Here is an 18,511-nt window from a genome sequence, read left to right on the forward strand (position 1 = left end):
GCATACCCAAAAGATTAAAGTATTGATTTTAGTAGTCAGGTTGAAAAATAAGGGCGTGTATTGGTTTGCTTCCTAAGTAATCCCCCTTTTCAGAACACAAGCAAGGAAGCAGGCAGCCAACTGTTCCAATATAAGCTTTTGTTTTTGTACAAATAAATATATTGCATTTGCATTAGCTCAGTGTGCCCCATATTTGAGCGTGTATGAGAATTAAGAGCTTAAGGGCAATCTTTTCTCATGTAGGATCTTTGGCCTCAAGGCTTCCAGTGACCTCACAAAGAACTGTTGCCACATCAATAACCCTATCCTCTCAATTTTTTGATCTGCTTGCTTTTCTGCTGCCTCTTTTTTCTACCACTAGCTTCAGTCTTACTGTGGCATGTTACCTTTGAGTGCTTGTCTTCATATTTTCATTTATAGTTTTCTTGTCATTGTTCATTGTCCTCTGTAGTTTTTAAATACCCCAATGTATTATTATTTCTTAAAAGTGAGACTGTGACTTTGACCATATTAGGGTCAGGAACCTAGTCATAGACACTGTTTTGTGTAAAAGACAGACAGAGAAATGAACAGAAGAAAATAAAAGAAAAATCATCCATCTCAATATGTAACAGAGCAAACAGCAAAAAGTTCATTCCTCTTCAAGATGAAGGTGGGGAGTTTTTGTCCTTCCTGGAGAGAAGGAATATTTCATCTTTTAGGCCAAGCTTCCTCAAATTCGGCCTTCCAGATGTTTTGATACTACAATTCCTATCATTCCTGACTCTTGGTCCTGCTAGCTAGGGATCATGGGAGTTGTAGGCCAAAAACATCTGGAGGGCCGAGTTTGAGGAAGCCTGTTTTAGGCTATGCCTTCTAGGAAAGAGCAGGGTAGTTCTGCTATTTTTAAGCTACTACTTGGAAGTAACATATAGGCAGTGCGAGTGCCAGGCTATTTTGTACCCTAGGCAAGGCTAACTACCTCAAAAAAATGCTAACTTCAGTTTTCAGAAACAGATGTCTTGCAGAACAAATGAAAAGCACAAACTTGAAACTGCTAAATTTATCTTAAATTGAAAGAATATGTAATACATCCATATTTGATTATGTTTCTCAAATAGCAAATGTTTTAGCCAAATCATTTTGAATAATAATCTTGTGAATTATGATATTAAGATGTAAGTCTCATAAATTTCAATTTCATGCACATCGGTATCTTGCTTTGAGTCCCTTTTCCTTTACTAATTTTGCCACCAATTCCTTCAGGTCAAGTGCTGATGCTTGGGCATGTTCAATTGTTATAGTTCTCAAGCCAGCTAGTCTCTTTTGCAACATGATTGAGCATATGTAAGTTTTTATAAGTTTGAGCTTTGAGAAACTGCATTTGCCACTTGCCACTGACACTTGCAGTGTCAGTAACATTAGGTACATTATCCAGGAGTTTTTGTTTCAGTATGAAAAGAAGTACTCCTTGTGGCAGCATAGACTTTGGAAGTCTTTGAGCTATTGCTATAAGTTCACAGCAAAGATATTCAGCATCAGTATAGTATCTTTGTTTCCATTGTGCATCTATGATTTTTCCAATTTTTTGCAGACCTTCAGTACATCATCAGTAGATTTTGTGTTCATACTGTATACAGTCAAACCTCTGCTGTCGAAGGTAATCCGTTTGGTTTCTGAAATGTTTGACAACCGAGGCACAGCTTCCAATTGGTAGCAGGAGCTTCCTGGACTCAAATGGAAGCTGCTTCAGACATTCAGCTTCCGAAAAGTATTCAAAACCGGAGCATTTACTTCCAGGTTTTGGCGTTCGGGAGTCGAAACGTTCCAAAATGGAGGCGTTCACGATCCGAGGTTTGACTGTATATCATACAGGAAGCCAAATAGGGAATTGTATTGTTGTAGCTGCTGGAATTTTTTCAGTTGTACCACGGAATGCCAAGTTTTACACGCCAAGAACTCTGACCAAAGCAGTCAAGTATTCTAAGATCTGTCACCAATACAGTATTGTTCTTCTCGCCTAATTTCCTGCTGGTTATCATTGTGAATTGGTTTTCCTTTAGATAAGCACAATTCAAATTCTTTCCAGGCAGGTCTGATAATTTTCTTAATGTTCAGTATTCCTCTTTTGTGAAGACAGAATTGCTCCCATGTTCTTCCAGTCTTTTCATAGAACCATAGATTTGTAGCGTTGGAAGGGACCCCAAAGGTCACAGGAATGTCTTGGGATGCCAGTTAACAGTGGTTCGTGTGAAGCTATGCAGGGCCTTAAGAGTATAAATTTATTTATTGTCTGTTTGATCAACATGATTATGTAAGTGTTCAAAACAGATATAGTTGGACTTCCCTTCCCTTTGTATTATAAGTATAGCACCTTACAGCCTGGCATTTCAAGCTAGGTGCAGGTATCTAACAGTTTCCTGGAATGTGAGAAGTCATTCTGATTTGAGGAGCATTGACTTTGACCCAGATGCAGTCTAGTGAAGTGCCTGCAGTGTTTTTATTTTATTTATCAGTGGGAAACGTCATCTTTTTAGGATTCAATTAGCATCATGTGGAACTATAAGAATCTCGTACCTCTGTGCTGTGTTTCACTTTTACAACTAGTGTTCTATACAAATATTTTACATCCCTTTTTGCAATATATTTAAATGGTTTGTTAGATACACTTTGAGGTGGCCTTTCTGTATGGTATTATTGGGGTATTTATGTTTGCTCCCTCTTTTCATTTTATCCTGCCACTACCCCAACCAGATCTGTATAGCCTATCATAGATGTGACAGAAAACCAAGCAAAATAATTTCCTTGGGGGAACTGTGAATGGATTTGAATTCCACTATTTATTGTCAGTCTAATAGTAATATCATGTAAATTTTAATATTGCTCTCTAACCAAGATAGTATGGACTTTGGTATTATTAACATCTCTAGCACTGTGTAAACAGTAGATATTGAGAAGCTCAGTTCTGACCTGCTTTTCCCATGGAACTTACTGGGCTTCATTGTGGTGCTTTTCTGATTTTGGTATCGTCAAATGGAAAGCTTGCCATCAAGCTGGTTATTAAATTTCATGTTGGGTTTATTTTTTAATCACTTTCTTTAGGTCCAGAATTTGACACTGCGCAGCCAGAAGTTGGGTGTATTATCTAGTTCACAGAACGGCTCTCCAAAAAGCAGTAGTCATGCCCAGACACTAGCTGTGTGCCCTAATAAACCCGTAACCAGTACCAAAGCCAGCCAGTCAGATCCTCTAGAAAGCAAACGGAAAGGTGACAGCCCAACAGCAGAGCCTCGAAGCCCAGCCGTCACACGCACATCAAGTATTCATCAGCTCATGGCACCAGGTAGGATAGAGAGGTCACCTTCTTCAAAGAATGTTCATTTTAAATACAATGTATTGTTTGATTTTTGTGCATATTTTCTGTGTCCAGTCACTTGTGTGGAATGCACCACAAAATCTGAAGCCCCAGGAAATTCTAGGAAGCTCTAGGTAAGTGGGAACATTAAAATAATCACTCATATACTGACACGACAGTGTTCCATCACATTCTGGACTGAAAAATTCTGCCTAAAGTCATTGAAATGTGACGTACATATTCATTTTACATATACTGAAGAAACAGCGTGGCACATTAGTGGTACATCACTGTATATCTATCTGGGAAGGTTTCTTCCTGTTACCAACAGTAGTTGAACTGAAGTATTTGATGAGAGGGAAGCATTTCAATAAACTTCACTTTGTGCTATTCCTGAGGGTGAGAGGAGAACAGAACAGAACATCTGAATCCAGCGCTCTACTGGGTAAAGGATTGCTCTTGTGCACCTATCTGTTTTTGTTTTAAATTTCCCTCCCATTCTCGTTGGGATCAAATATGTCAGCCCCAGGGCTAATATACTTGTCCTCCTGGTTTGGGGCATGTCGGGGAACTGGGACAGCAATGGATCATTCATACCCAAGCCATGCCCTGGTCTGGCCCCAAAACACCCTTGTCAACCCTACAAGCACCAGAACTCTGACGTCAGCAAAGCATAGGGCCATGGCAGTTTCCACAGCTTCAGGAAGGGAGCAGCCGGCATATGGTCTCCCTCTCCAAGGTTAGATGTCTCTTTCCACTACTGGAGAGCTGATCTTCCTCTATCCCATGGGTTGCCATCCCAGGGACCCATAGGATTTTAGGGGTAGCATTTGAATGTTACAGTGAAACAAACTCGAAGCTTTACCGGGGAATTATTTTTATTAGGATATTTGTAAGTATTTTAATACATGATGGCACAATAACACATGCCCTTCCATAAATGAATTATATAGATTTTAAGGCAGCGAACGGCAGTGAAAACTGTTAACATACAAAAAAAAATTTAAAATCCAATAGCACCGTAGAGACCAACTAAGTTTGTTATTGGTATGAGCTTTTGTGTTCATGCACACTTCTTCAGATACCAAATGTTAACATACAAATTATTGTAGTATGCCTGAAGAACTGCTTCCTAGGGATAGTCACTGGAAAAAAGTTAGCTACAACTTTGATTTTAGATTTGACTAGTGTTTTGTCTGTTACAGTTGCCCAAATTAATTCTAAAAATGAAGAATTTTCTATTGAAAAATAGTCCCCCAACTCTCATATTATTGTTCATAGGTGTGTTTCTCTAAGGATTTGTCAAATTCTGGGTATTGTATTGTATATATTAGTTGCCATTTATAAAGATAATGGATCTATTTGCTTGATTTGGTCAAATGCCGGGTGGACGTGACTCTAAAACCATGCATTCTTATTTTTTGCGGATTTAAGGAAATGATTATTGATTCTCTCTTTTTATTTTCCTTTTCACTGTGCAGCTTCATATTCTGCTATTCAGCCTCATTCTCTGTTAAAGCACCAGCAGTCCCCTCTTCACTCACCACCTTCAAAAATTTCCCACCACCAGCTGATCTTCCAGCAGCAACAAGTGCAACCAATCACGCTCCAGCTGCCTCCCAACCAGGAAGCATCTGTGTCGCAACACTGTGCCCCTCTCCAAGGCCATGCTCTTCCTCCAGCCCCCAGCAGCGCCTCATCGCAGCACTGCACACCTGTCCACATCCATCCCCCGCCACTTCCTCCTCCACTTTCTCCAACTCCATCCCAGTCCTCCCAGCAGTCAGTCGTGGTATCTCCTCCACCACCTCCTTCGCCCAGCCAGTCGCCAACAATAATTATACACCCCCAGGCTCTTATTCAGTCACAAACCCATCCGCTAGCATCATCAGCACTTCAGTCAGAGCATCACCCAGCGCAGGCCGATGATAGGCCAGCTGAAGCAACCTCGCAGCCTTCTAATCTTCCAGCCCAGCTGCCACCTTCCCCAATAGTTCACATTGGGTCACCGGATCAGCCTGCCATGGTGTCCACGGGCCAACATATAACATCTCCAACACCTCACCAGCAGTATCCAGCTTTGCAGCCCACGCCAATCCCAGTGGCAGCCTCTCCCCAGCTGCCAACATCTCCAGCCCACAGCCAGCCACTTCCTCTCCCGCCTGTTCAGTCTTTACAAGTGCAGCCTGACATTTTGTCCCAGGGTCAGGTTTTGGTGCAGAACACGTTGGTTTCTGAGGAGGAGCTTCCTGCTGCCGAAGCGTTGGTCCAGCTGCCGTTTCAGACTCTTCCTCCTCCTCAGACGGTTGCAGTGAATCTTCAAGTGCAACAAGCTGTTCCTGTTGAGACCCCGGTGGTGAGCATCTGATAACTTCCCTCTCCAGTTTTGAAATGGGAGGTGAAACACTGACAAGTTTAAACTGGGTGGATGTTAGATATTTGTTTTCTTACAGCTCTTCAGGATTGAGAATAGTGTTTTTCTCAAAAGCGTTGGCTGGTTTTACAATTTTGATGTGAAAGATTATACATTTGACTTAAAAGTTGTTAGGTCTCGGCCAAGAGCAAGGTGGAAATAGCTAAAGGAATGAATGCATATGCAAATCAAAGCATCCTAACCCTGTCATGTATGCACCAGCTGTTTTTTCATGATGAAGCAGTAATCACTATACAGTGGATACTCAGGTTGCGGATGTGATCCGTGCGGGAGGCACGTTTGCAACCCGCAGTGCGCATCTGCGCGGGTCATGATTTGGCGCTTCTGCGCATGCCCTGAAACCTGGAAGTAACCCGTTCCGGTACTTCTGGGTTCGGGGCGGTTCACAGCCTGAAAATGCGCAACCTGAAGCATCTGTAACCCGAGGTATGACTGTAATCTTTGCTAAAGTTACATTGATAATAGCCTTTTTTTGATTAAGTTGGCAAAACCTTTATTTCAGTATGGCTGTCCTGCATTTCCTTTCAAAAAAATGAAGACCCAGGGCAACTAACAATTCCATAAAATATCTGTCGGGTTTGCTTCTAAAAGTGCTTATCTCTTCAATGCAGATTTATCAAGTGGAAGACATGTGTGAGGAGGAGATGCCAGAAGAATCGGACTGTGTGCGTATGGCTAGGACCCCCACTCCTCCCACCTTGTCACCTCCTGCTATAACTTTAAGAAACAGAGATGAGCTTGGCTATGAGGAACCTTTTTCAGGTAAGAAGGAATATGGAGGTGCGTAATTATTTAGGGCAGATTCTGGTGTGGTGCCCATGCCTTTCTTTTTCTTTGTGCAGTTTTGATTGTGCTGCAAGATAATGGGATAGAATCTCACTCAGTATACCGTATTTTTCGCCCTATAGGACGCACTTTTCCCCCTCCAAAATTGAAGGGGAAATGTGTGTGCGTCCTATGGGGCGAATGCAGGCTTTCGCTGAAGCCTGGAGAGCGAGAGGGGTCGGTGCGCACCGACCCCTCTCACTCTCCAGGCTTCAGGAGAGCCGCAGCGCCAGCCCCACAAGGTCGGGGGACAGCGGGGAGGCGGAACACCGCCATCCCGCTTTCTCCCGATGTGGTTTGGAGGCTGACGGCGGGGAGATGCGTGCTTTTCCCCGCCGCCAGCCCCGCAAGCTCGGAAGACAGCTGGGAGGCGCAGCGTGTCTTCCCGCTGTCCCCGGACCTGGTCTGCAGGCAGGCGGCGGGGAGAAGAGCGCTTCTCCCCGCTGCCGGCCCCACAAGCGCCTGGGGGGGAAATAATTTTTTTTTCTTTATTTCCCCCCCAAAAAACGTGGTGCGTCCTATGGGCCGGTGCGTCCTATGGCGCGAAAAATACGGTACTTGAATGTCTGAATTGTATCTTGGATTCAGCAGATTGCTGAAACCAATTTAGATTCAAGGTGGGGAGAGGACAGGGGGGAAACTGATCAGTCGCCAACTAGTTCACCTTAGTAGCAGGCAGCCTGCTGGTTTGTAGCTTAAGGCAGAAGGAAATGGCAAGAGCCTCTGCTTTTTTTCCCCCCCACATGTGCTTCTGCAACTCAGAACCCTGAAGGAAAAAGAGAGAATTCAAGGGCCTGTTACAGTAGGCAGACATGAGGAAGCCAGGCAGATCCAACGTCAGTAGGAACAGAGGAGGAAGGAGCTAAACAGTTTCTATATGAGGGGAAGCATAAGTGAGCAGCCACATAGCCACGGAAGTACAACCAATGGCTGACATGATTGTGGAGTTGGGGTGGGGTGCAGGGCCACCCTCTTAGGGTTTCACAGATCCCAAAGCCAGGCATTATTGACTTGAGGTGGATATAGGATTGAGTCTTTTGCCTAATGCGTTTTTTTGCTGCTTGCTCAGAGGCCATGACTAGCAATGTTCATCCGCCCTAAGATCCCCAGATCTCTAGAACTACCAGTCTCTAACATCTGTAAGCCAGCTATCTTAAAACATGTCATGGCAATAGGTGTAACTCAATAATCATTGCATTTTAACCCCCCACACCTTACATTGTATTCCAGTCCCCATCCCAGGCCACAGATTCATCAGATTTGGTGAAAAATGTCACAAAGCCAGACTTCACAATTGTTGGTCACTTCTGTTAACCTCTGTCAGCACAAGATAACAGAAGACAAGAATGTCAGTAGCTATTTAGCTATAGGTAAACTGTCATTGGTGTGCATTTCCTCAAAAGTATCCAGAAATGGAATATGTCACAGGCAGAATATTGGGCAAGATGGACCATAGAATTGAAGAAGTAGCAGTAATAGTTAAGGAACAGAAACATAGAAGGAGGCAGGCTTGCTGGTTGTTTCTCAGTTTCTCAGCATGTACACAAATTAGGGTATACAATTTATCTTCTGCTTATTAAAAATAAAAATATGAGTGTGATTCCTTTAATGTTACAATAATGTTTAATGGACTAGAAAAATGCTTTAGGCAAGAAAGAAGGATAATTATTATGCACAACAGGCTGCTAGCATATTGTCCTCCTTGCACCAATAAATTTCATGCCAGTGGAACTGGATTTCTGTGCTAGTTAAACAATATTGTGATAAATCACATTATGCAAATTGCTATGTTGTGCAGTTCCCACTCCCAACAGTGCATTTGTGATACTGGTAGGCTCTTGTCTAAAATAAGAGCGCACTGGACAAAAAGACCAGATTATTTTGTCAATTTGTCAGTTGAGGAAACAAGAATTAGGAAGGAATTCTGTAGTGGTGAAGCCGTGAATGTAAATAATGCTTGAGTTGTTTTTTAAAAATAATAATACTTTTTTTCCAGAACAAGACGGACATCCCTCAATGGCCTCATCAGTTAGCGCTTCTGTAATTAAATCACCATCAGACCCTTCGCATGCCTCTGTTCCACAACCACCTCTTTTGCTTCCAGCAATCCCAACAAGGAGTAACAGTGCATCAGTGTCTCATAAGAACCCCAGCATAGAAAACAAACCTCCACAGGCTATCGTTAAGCCACAAATCCTGACCCATGTTATTGAGGGCTTTGTGATCCAAGAGGGGTTAGAGCCATTTCCTGTAAGTGTGCGATGTTGAGCCATATTTGTATCTTGTTAGTTGGTTGGTTGGTTGGTTGGTTGGTTGGTTTGATTTAGGAGGCAATGTGTTGTGGTTATTTGGGGCTATTGCTTCTCTAAAGCTTTTCGCTCCAAATCACTTGATTCCAGTAACTGCTGTCTGTCAAATAGCTTATTAGAAACTCTTTCACTGTGGTCAATGGGGTCTGTTTTTTCTTGGTTTAGATGTGTTTCCTCCCTGCAATTCTGAACATAAAGTAGCAGAGCTAGGAAGGCCCTCTGCATGAGTCCCAAAAGACCCCTGCCCTTCAGATTATGTAATTCAGGGTTCAGTGGACCAATGCGTTGACTCAGTATAAAAAAGGGGGCAGAAAATGGGAAGGCATCTGATGTCAGGATGTAGAGAGGAGAGCTCAAAGGTAGATAAGATTATGTATTTGTCCCAAGACCTTCTGAGTCAATTGACTCTTCCTCGGGGGCAACCATTAAAGCAAAGATTATGAACCAGTACTGTAATTGATGCCAAAACATGCAAAACGGTCATGGACTAGAAACAGACTGATTTACCCAATCCAAATCCTGCCACAATCTTCTAAATGGATTCACTTCTGGATAGGCTGAGCCTGAATGGGCAGGTTTTTTTGCCTATACCACACTGTTATTGTTGTCAGCTGTTAAATACAACTTATGTTCAGTCCATCTATTGAACTTCAGAGAGGAAAGAATAAGCAAAGAGGATAGAAAGATACTTGTAGATAGATTCCAAGCCATTTTTATATTATTATTATTATTATTATTATTATTATTATTATTATTATACTGTGTCATCGTCCCCACCTCCCCCTTGAAAAGGCTATAGGTTGATTAACAGCTGCAGGCCTGGTTGAAGAGGAATGCTTTTGCCTAAACTTATTATAAGAGCTGTTCGACAGTGGAATATGCTGCCAAGGAGTGTGGTGGAGTCTCCTTCTTTGGAGGTCTTTAAGCAGAGGCTTGACAGCCATATGTCAGGAGTGCTCTGATGGTGTTTCCTGCTTGGCAGGGGGTTGGACTCGATGGCCCTTCTGGTCTCTTCCAACTCTATGATTCTATGATTCTATTTCCCTGGGGACAGCGTTCCACAAATGGGGAGCCACCGCAGAAAAGGCCCGTTCTCTGGGAAGGCCTCATCACAGATCACAGGGTCTGTTCATATGAGCTATTGGCATCCTGAGCAGCATAAGACATCATAGGTTGAAACCATCACTTTGAATTGGATGCAGAAGCTAAACAGCAGCCAGTGCAGCTGGACCAGGATTGGTGTTACATTAGAGGCAGCTCCACGTATAACATCCAGCAGAATTCTTCTACCTTCATAACAGGCAGATTATCTTCCTGAGTCTCTTTTCTTTCCTTTGTACACATTTAAAGACAGAAAATAGACAATGCAAGACAATGGAAGGTAATCTATCAGAAAAGGAGTGGGAAGATATTTTCGATATAACAGGCATTGGATGAATTGAAAATAGCATATATATTTTCTGCGGTGTCTTCTTTTGATACTTTCCCCTATGTTTTGAGATTTCCGAAGCCACAGATAGAAGTCTAAAATAAGCAACTATTTATTTCAAATGAAAAATATATTTCTTTGCTTCTCTTCTCATTCTTCCATTCTCATTTCATCTGTTTTGATTGTTACGTTGGTTCGGAGTTGGACCGTAGACAACAAAAGGCACACACCTATTCTTTGTCTCTATGTGTAGCAATAAGTCTAATGAACGCATGCCCTGACCTTGCAAGGTTATGTGTATTATTTTCTTGTATCATGATTTCCTTCTTTTCTCTTGTAACAGGTAAGTTGTTCATCTCTTCTAGTTGAGCAGCCTGCAAAAAAGAGGCTGCTGGTGGAGGGCCAGGCAATGAACGTTATGTGTGTGGAGCCAGAGCTGCAGAACAATGCAAAGCACGTAGACAACTCCTCAGACACAGAATTGGAGGATATAATTACGGAAGGTTTGTGCATCTTATTTAACATATGCTGAGCAACTGTATTTTCTGAAACCTGAGCCTATTCTATTTTTCTGCCAGAGACTGTTTCCTGAGATTTCTAATTACCACATTTTCCCATCTATAAGACGAGATTTCCCCCCAATTTTTTAAAGTTTCAAATTGGGGGTTGTCTTATACAACGGATTGTTGCAATTAAATATGTAAATAAATACATGCCGCCATCCATATTCTTACCTCACCCAGCCTTCCCTCACGACAAACCCTGGTCTGATACTCTCCCCCCCCCAGCAGCCCCCACTCCAGACATTGTCCCTTCCACCCAGTTCCCTCAGCCGCCCCCTGGCTACCCAGACCCCCCCATTCCCCAAGCGCACTCACTCAGGCAGCTCTGGCAATCACAGCTCCTCGATCAGCGTTCGCGTCTGCCAGCGCTCGTGGAGTAAATACAGTACATACCGTAAATACTGAGACAAAAGTGCCACATACAGGTGGGAGAGCTGTAGCTGTAGCTATGGTGGAGTTACACTGAGCTGACAGGAGCAGCCGCCATTACACAGCTTGCCTCACTGTTTGATGTTTAAATATATGGTACTAAATATACCAGTGTTTTGAAAATTTAATAAAATATCAAAGTTCTGTTTGGTGTTTAAAATATTTATTTCTTAATTTTGGGCTCAAAAAATAGGGGGCGTCTTATACATGGGGGCGTCTTATACACAGAATAATACAGTACAGTGGTACCTCGGGTTAAGTACTTAATTCGTTCCGGAGGTCCGTTCTTAACCTGAAACTGTTCTTAACCTGAAGCATCACTTTAGCTCTTGGGGCCTCCTGCTGCTGCCGTGCTGCTGGAGCACGATTTCTGTTCTCATCCTGAAGCAAAGTTCTTAACCTGAAGCACTATTTCTGGGTTAGCGGAATCTGTAACCTGAAGCGTATGCAACCTGAAGTGCATGTAACCCAAGGTACCACTGTATGTTAGGAAAGAGAGTTTCCCAGACGTTGTCACCCAATGCCATATTTTGTGTGGATGCCGAAGTTGTAAATAAATGTTTTAGCACCTGATCCAGCTGTTGTCCTTCTTTTTGTTGCATGGAGGTCACAGCCCTGACTGCAGATGCATATCCTTATCCCCTTCAAATGATAACACATATGCATCAGCAGCATGTATGGACTTCCCTTCGTTGCTTGATCAGGCAACTGTGCATTACAGTAGGCTCCATTATGTAAAATAATTGCAATTTTGGTGGTACACAGCCAGATTCCAGTCTGCCTAGTACAGCGTAGTAAGAACTACATTGATTTATAGACAAGCCCTCCCCCTTTTCATCAAGCTGACAATAGGGAATTTTCATGGCTAGAATCCCAGGTGAAATAACAAGCATAGACAAGAGAGATTCCAAATTTATATACTGAGCCAAGTAAATCTCTTTGGTGCAGAAATAGGGTTGGAGAGCACTACAACAAAACGGCAAGCATAGGCCAAAAATACGACATAACCTGATTTATGCTGAAATATCTTCACAGAGCCACTCCTGTCTGTACAGGGAACTGAATTTACAGGTATTCAGCTTTCATACCACTGAAAAGCAGCATTTTGTGTCGTCATTAAATTCCTCCGTATTTTGCAAACACCACCAGATAAGCCATTGAGCAGTTCCTTTTGTTCAGCTATTGGATATTTCAAAGAGTTAACAGCTTTTATACTACAGAAGCTGTTCTGCAGGTAGTGTTTAGCAAAAGTAAAATAAGATGCAATAATCTCTTTATATTTCCAAGATAAGCTGTTGGTCACCTGTTGTACTTTATTGGACTAAAATTCCATGTGGCCTTTCTCATAAAGGACAAGTAGTTCTCAAATTATGTTTTTTAAAATAAAAAAGTAGCATTGTGTTAAGCATTTCCTCGTGTTTTGTGCCAAAATTTATACGTATGCTATTACGCACCCCACTCTTACAGTTATTTCTCAGTCTTACATTTCAGTCTTAACTAAGACATTGGAGGAACTGAAAACAATGAGCCTTGCTGTGCTTGTTGTAATCCACATGAATGTATTATATTTTCCGATATGATTTATTTATTTATTTATTTATTTATTTATTTGCTTCTGTTTTAATAGCCGCTTTTCTTCAATGAACCTGCAAGAAATAGTGTTTCTGTTCTTTTGTGGTGTCTCAAGTATTTGCATCCTTGTTTTCTCTTTGGTTTGGACTTTACTCACAAGTGGTGTTTGCCTGGTGATCAAATGCTACCGTTAACTGGTTCAGCCAACATTTACTCAAACAACGAATTTGCTTAAAGGCAGCAGCTGGCAACTTGTTCTGTGCCAGGAGTGAGGAAAACGTTTTCATCCCAAGGACTAGATAAAGAACTGGCTCATCCAGTTCTGGGGAGTTTTTGACAGGAGGGTGGCCTCATGCGCCGACACGGTGGGTCAGGATTGGGTCATGGGCCAGTGGTTCCCCATCCCTGATCTAGCAAGACAAATTTTGTGTTCTTAGCTTTCGATTTCCCATTGCCTGCATAGGGTCTTTGTGCTGCATTGGAGCTCTGGGTGGTAATGCATGTTTTGCATGAAGATCCTAGGTTCAGGCTGCAGCCTATCCAGTCCTTTGCTAGTCAAAGCAGTTGAGCTGAATGGAGCTGACTCAGGTTCAGGCACTTTTAAATGTTCGTTAAATTATGCAAAATAAGTATGTTTACAGGCAAACTCACTTGATCTAAATTAATTTATAAGGTAAAGATAAAAGGACCCCTGACCATTAGGTCCAGTCGTGACTGACTCTGGGGTTGCGGCACTCATCTCGCATTATTGGCCGAGAGAGCCGGTGTACAGCTTCCGGGTCATGTGGCCAGCATGACTAAGCCGCTTCTGGCGAACCAGAGCAGCGCACAGAAACGCCGTTTACCTTCCCGCCGGAACAGTACCTATTTATCTACTTGCACTTTGACGTGCTTTCGAACTGCTAGGTTGGCAGGAGCAGGGACCGAGCAACAGGAGCTCACCCCATTGCGGGGATTCAAACCGCTGATCTTCTGATCGGCAAACCCTAGGCTCTGTGGTTTAACCCACAGCACCACCCGCGTCCCTACATAATTTATACAAGCCATCAAATACCGTTTCTCTTGGCAATACGGTTTGGAGTATCTTTTCTTTGACAGTTCATCACAGCTTCTGTCGGACTTTTGAAAATGTTTTTATAACTGAGTGGCTCAGACTGACTGAATTTATGTTGCTGTTTCCCTTTAGAGGGGCTGGATGAGATGGAAACGGATCTCCTCAAGTGCGAGTTTTGTGGGAAAATGGGATATGCAAATAAGTTTCTGCGGTCAAAGCGATTCTGCACCATGTCCTGTGCCAAGAGGTATTCTTCATTAGTTATAATTTCAAATATTCCAAAAATTGTGTATAGGCCCGCTTTTTAAACATAGCGCTGGATTTGGGATCAAAATCTTATGAACCAAATAGTTCAGTGGTTAAGAGCGGTGGACTCATAATCTGGTGAACGGGGTTCGAGTCCCTGCTCCTCCACATGCAGTGACCTTGGGCTAGTCACACTTCTCTGAAGTCTCTCAGCCACACTTACCTCACAGAGTGTTTGTTGTGGGGGAGGAAGGGAAAGGAGAATGTTGGCCGCTTTGAGACTCCTTAGGGTAGTGATAAAGCGGGATATCAAATCCAAACTCTTCTTCAGTGAGACCCCAGCATAGGATTTACCCAGCCTAGTGTCTCTTTGTTCCAGTTTTGCTAGTGGTGTTTATCAGTTTGTTTTTTAAATAAACTTTATTTTTACATTTTCAAAAATATAGTCAACTTGCAATTTACACATATTTAACTGGCACAATCACAGTTTTGCATTCTTGTCTGGGAAAAGGGGGTGGAGTCAGGAGAGAGCGGAAAAACACTGGAAGGGGACAGGATAATGGGCTGGGGAACGTTGGCAATCCCACCTGCCACTGCACTCACCCTGGGAGAGCATCTAGAGTGCAGGGAAAGTCTACAGCAGCCTTGGCAAGAGTGCATACCACCTTCAAAGAGAGCGTGGAGGTGGTTGGAGAGTGCTGCACTGTGCTTTTTACAGTTTTAAAAGTGTTGTTTTTGCTATGTGCAATTTTGGCTTTATGCTCTATCCCTGGAACTTAAGCCCCATGTAAGTTGAGAGTCTACTGCATGGGTAGGCAAACTAAGGCCTGACGGCCAGATCCAGCCCAATTGCCTTCTAAATCCGGCCCATGGATGGTCTGGGAATCAGCATGTTTTTACATGAGTAGAACGTGTTTCTTTATTTAAAATGCATCTCTGTGTTATTTGTGGGGCATAGGAATTTGTTCTTTCCCCCCCTTCAAAATATAGTCCCCCCCCCACAAGGTCTGAGGAACAGTGGACCAGCCCCCTGCTGAAAAAGTTTGCAGACCCCTGGTGTACTGTATTAAAAAACTACAAGTTTATGAAGCATGTAACACAAATTTCCATTTCCCTTCTCTCCCAAAATACGTTACAGTGAATTTCACATCTTGGATTTTGGACAGTTGTGATTGTTGGGCATTGTTTTCTATTCTCACCTTAACAAGTTGTTCCAGAGAGAGCCATGCACTGCTGGTGGTTTTGTTATTGTACTGTCTCTTCTGACGTGCTGAATAAACATGTACCATGTTTCTCCAAAACCATCCTTAGCTCTCGTGTTTTTTAGAGGTGTAAGTTGTTCTGATAACTTTTCCATAAGAGCAGCGTTCCATGCCCTTTCCAACCAAGTCTCCAGGGTCAAATTAACAGATGTTTTCCAGTGCCTTGCTATAACTTGTCTGGCTTCAGTCATAAAAAGGATTAACACTTCTTTAAACATCAAGTCTTTCAAATAATCGATAAACAAGCTTACATTTGGGGTCACAGGGTACTGCTTGACATGTAATTACAGATACTTTAATCATAATTAATTACCAAAGGAATTCATTCTTACTCCAGTTTCACGACTTATGGAAATAAGACCCCAATTTATCAGTATGATTGATTAAAACATTTATCATAGTAGTTGTTGCTGTTGTTGTTGTTGTTGTTTTAAAAAAACCAATTAACCCCAAACATGCTACTTATTGTGCTCTAAAAGCAATGTAAAGAAATTAACAACACAACCACCAGCGACTCATGGAAAAAGCGGATAGAGAAAAGTTTTTCCCCGTCTCATAATAGCAGAGCTCATGAGCCTCCAGTGAAGCTGAATGTTGAAATAAATAAAAGTATTTCTTCATGTAGCACATAGTTGGAAATTTGGAACGGAGGAAAAGAAACAATACTGAACTATACTAGCCCCTGGGCAGAAATTATTTTTGGTGTGGGTCATGGATATGTGGAATGACGGGGGTAGTTTGGGGCACTTGATCCAAGCCATAGCCTGGATTTGCCCCTGTCATGCTTCAGTCCTCCTCTGGCATGTCCCCTTTTCAGCTGCACCTGTATTAGAGCTCCAACACTGGTAGGGTATGGACTGTAGAGGTAATGACAAGAGGAGGAGGGGAATCTGAATCTGAAGTCAGAACTCTCCCCACCCTCAGAGAAGATATAATACTTCCTATTACCCTTGGCTCCACTGCGGGAGGCAGTGGAGGACAGAGGTGCCTGGCGTTCTCTGGTCCAAAATTAAGAACTTCCTCTCTTTTCCAACACATGAAAGAAACAGGACACGAAATTAATTTTGCAGATTCCAAATTGCTCTTTAACATGGAACATCACCACAAGAGAATAATCATGGAAGCCATCGAGATAGAGAAACACCCTCACAACATGAACAAGCGTGACGACACATCCCGCTTGCCAGACATCTGGAAATTAGCCCTCCCCACAAAAACTGACACCAGATCCAGAGGCACACAGAACGCCATCACCAATCAACCACACCAGACCCAAACCCAGACCCTCTCCACAGATAAATTACAGACACCATCCAGTAGCCAAACCATGGTGGCACCTCCGGATGCTGCACCCCCCTGCAATCCCTACACAGATCTGGCTGACACAGGCCACAAAACCACAGCTCGCCCCTATACACGAAGCCAAGCCAGAGCACAACTAAGTGCAGTACAACCATCTTCTCAGAAAAACTCTTCACAAAGTTCAAGAGGTCAAGACACAAAGACTTTAGCAACTAATCCACACCTAATGACCCACCTAAGTGGTACTCAGGATATCACTCAAGAAATCACTCAAGATATCCCTCAAGTAATTAAGGAACAAAAGAAGAAAAGGCACACTAGCCTGGGAACTTCCTCTCTGCCCAGAACATTGGAGGCTATACACCACACCCCCTCAACAGTATTTATAGGAACTCAAACACTGAGATCCTGCTCTGTTCCAGTAACAAGAAGCCGAAAGCACCAGCCTGAAGATGACGAGTGAGACCTCGTCGAAACGTCGCCTAGACACCCCAACTGTTACACGGGAAGACACCCGAGGACACCAAAACCTGCATATATATATATATATATATATATATATATATATATATATATATATATATATATATATATAAAAATATACCCCGCCCATCTGGCTGGGCTTCCCCAGCCACTCTGGGCTTCCAACAAAATATTAAAATACTGTAATACATCAAACATTAAAAGCTTCCCTAAACAGGGCTGCCTTCAGATGTCTTCTGATAAGAAAAGAATTATTTGTTTATGATATTTATTTCCTTCTTGCATTATGGAACCAAAGGCTCTATTGCTTTTTTAAAAAGGTTAGTTCTCACTGAGCATTGACATTCTACTCCCAGAAGCAATTTTTCAGAGTGTTTAATTTTTTAAAAAAATTTTAGGTACAACGTCAGCTGCAGTAAGAAATTTGGATTATATGGCTCAGACAAAAGCAGTCGTTGGAGCCGGAGCCTTGGGCGACGCGGGCGACGGCCAAGCAGCTCTGATGGAGCTCCCAGGGAACACTTCCTAAGACAGGTCTGTGGAATGCTAACTAAACCCCACGGTGTCCTTTTGTAAGAGTTAATCAAGGAAAATGGTTATACTGTGGTTTATCTGTACTGCATTTTCCAGCTTCCAATTACTTATCCATCTGCAGAAGAAGACTTGGCTTCTCAGGAAGACAATGTACCGGTTGCCATGACCACTCGCTTGCGAAGGCAAAGTGAAAGGGAAAGAGAGCGTGAACTTAGGGAACTGAGAATTAGGAAAACAACAGACAACATGGATTTGTTACCAGCGATACAATCTGATCCCTCCGGATGGACTGTGGAAGATGTTTGGGCCTTCATCCATTCTTTGCCTGGTATGGAGATGGAGCACATTTGTTTGTTAAGAATGTCCGATGGCAATATTACTACTTTGAGGGGAGAGGCAGAGGAGGCGTAGGAGGGCTGGTTTGGGTTGCAAAGAAACAGGGTTAATATCACACCTATTTCCTCTTGTGCTTCTAGAGTTTACTTTCAGAATCCTTGGCAGCAGAGGGGGGTTTCGGTATTTATAAGGTGACTTCCAGCAAGTTCTCAGGCTTACCAAAAATAAAATAAAATCTCGGTCCAAACAAATTAAATGCAAACATTAAAGTGATTTGTAGTGGGGAAAGTTAAGTTTTTAAAAACTGGAACAATAAAAAAGACATTTGCCAAAATGATATCAGGGTAGGTCCCAAGTGAGCCTGCTACAGTCAGGGTGCCACCACTAAGTAGGCCTTTT

At 42.7% G+C, this 18,511-nt stretch overlaps 1 protein-coding gene across 8 annotated transcripts in view; it reads left to right on the top strand.

Moving 5' to 3' along the window:
* The window catches only part of PHC3 (polyhomeotic homolog 3), a 52,927-nt gene that overhangs the window by 25,296 nt on the left and 9,120 nt on the right, over positions 1–18,511 (top strand). For 6 of the 8 annotated variants that reach the window (XM_081910868.1, XM_081910867.1, XM_081910870.1 and 3 more), the window contains 8 exons: positions 3,082–3,322; positions 4,816–5,690; positions 6,380–6,530; positions 8,590–8,843; positions 10,675–10,834; positions 14,082–14,196; positions 17,641–17,776; positions 17,873–18,104. In XM_081910868.1, the coding sequence (XP_081766994.1) occupies positions 3,082–3,322; positions 4,816–5,690; positions 6,380–6,530; positions 8,590–8,843; positions 10,675–10,834; positions 14,082–14,196; positions 17,641–17,776; positions 17,873–18,104 (2,164 nt within the window). Of the gene's footprint in view, positions 1–113; positions 378–3,081; positions 3,323–4,815; positions 5,691–6,379; positions 6,531–8,589; positions 8,844–10,674; positions 10,835–14,081; positions 14,197–17,640; positions 17,777–17,872; positions 18,105–18,511 lie in introns of those variants that run through there. The other 2 variants (XM_081910874.1, XM_081910871.1) reach the window with 2 other exon arrangements.

This window comes from Podarcis melisellensis, assembly GCF_964234715.1.
Source record: "Podarcis melisellensis genome assembly, chromosome: 5".
Lineage (NCBI taxonomy): Eukaryota > Metazoa > Chordata > Lepidosauria > Squamata > Lacertidae > Podarcis > Podarcis melisellensis.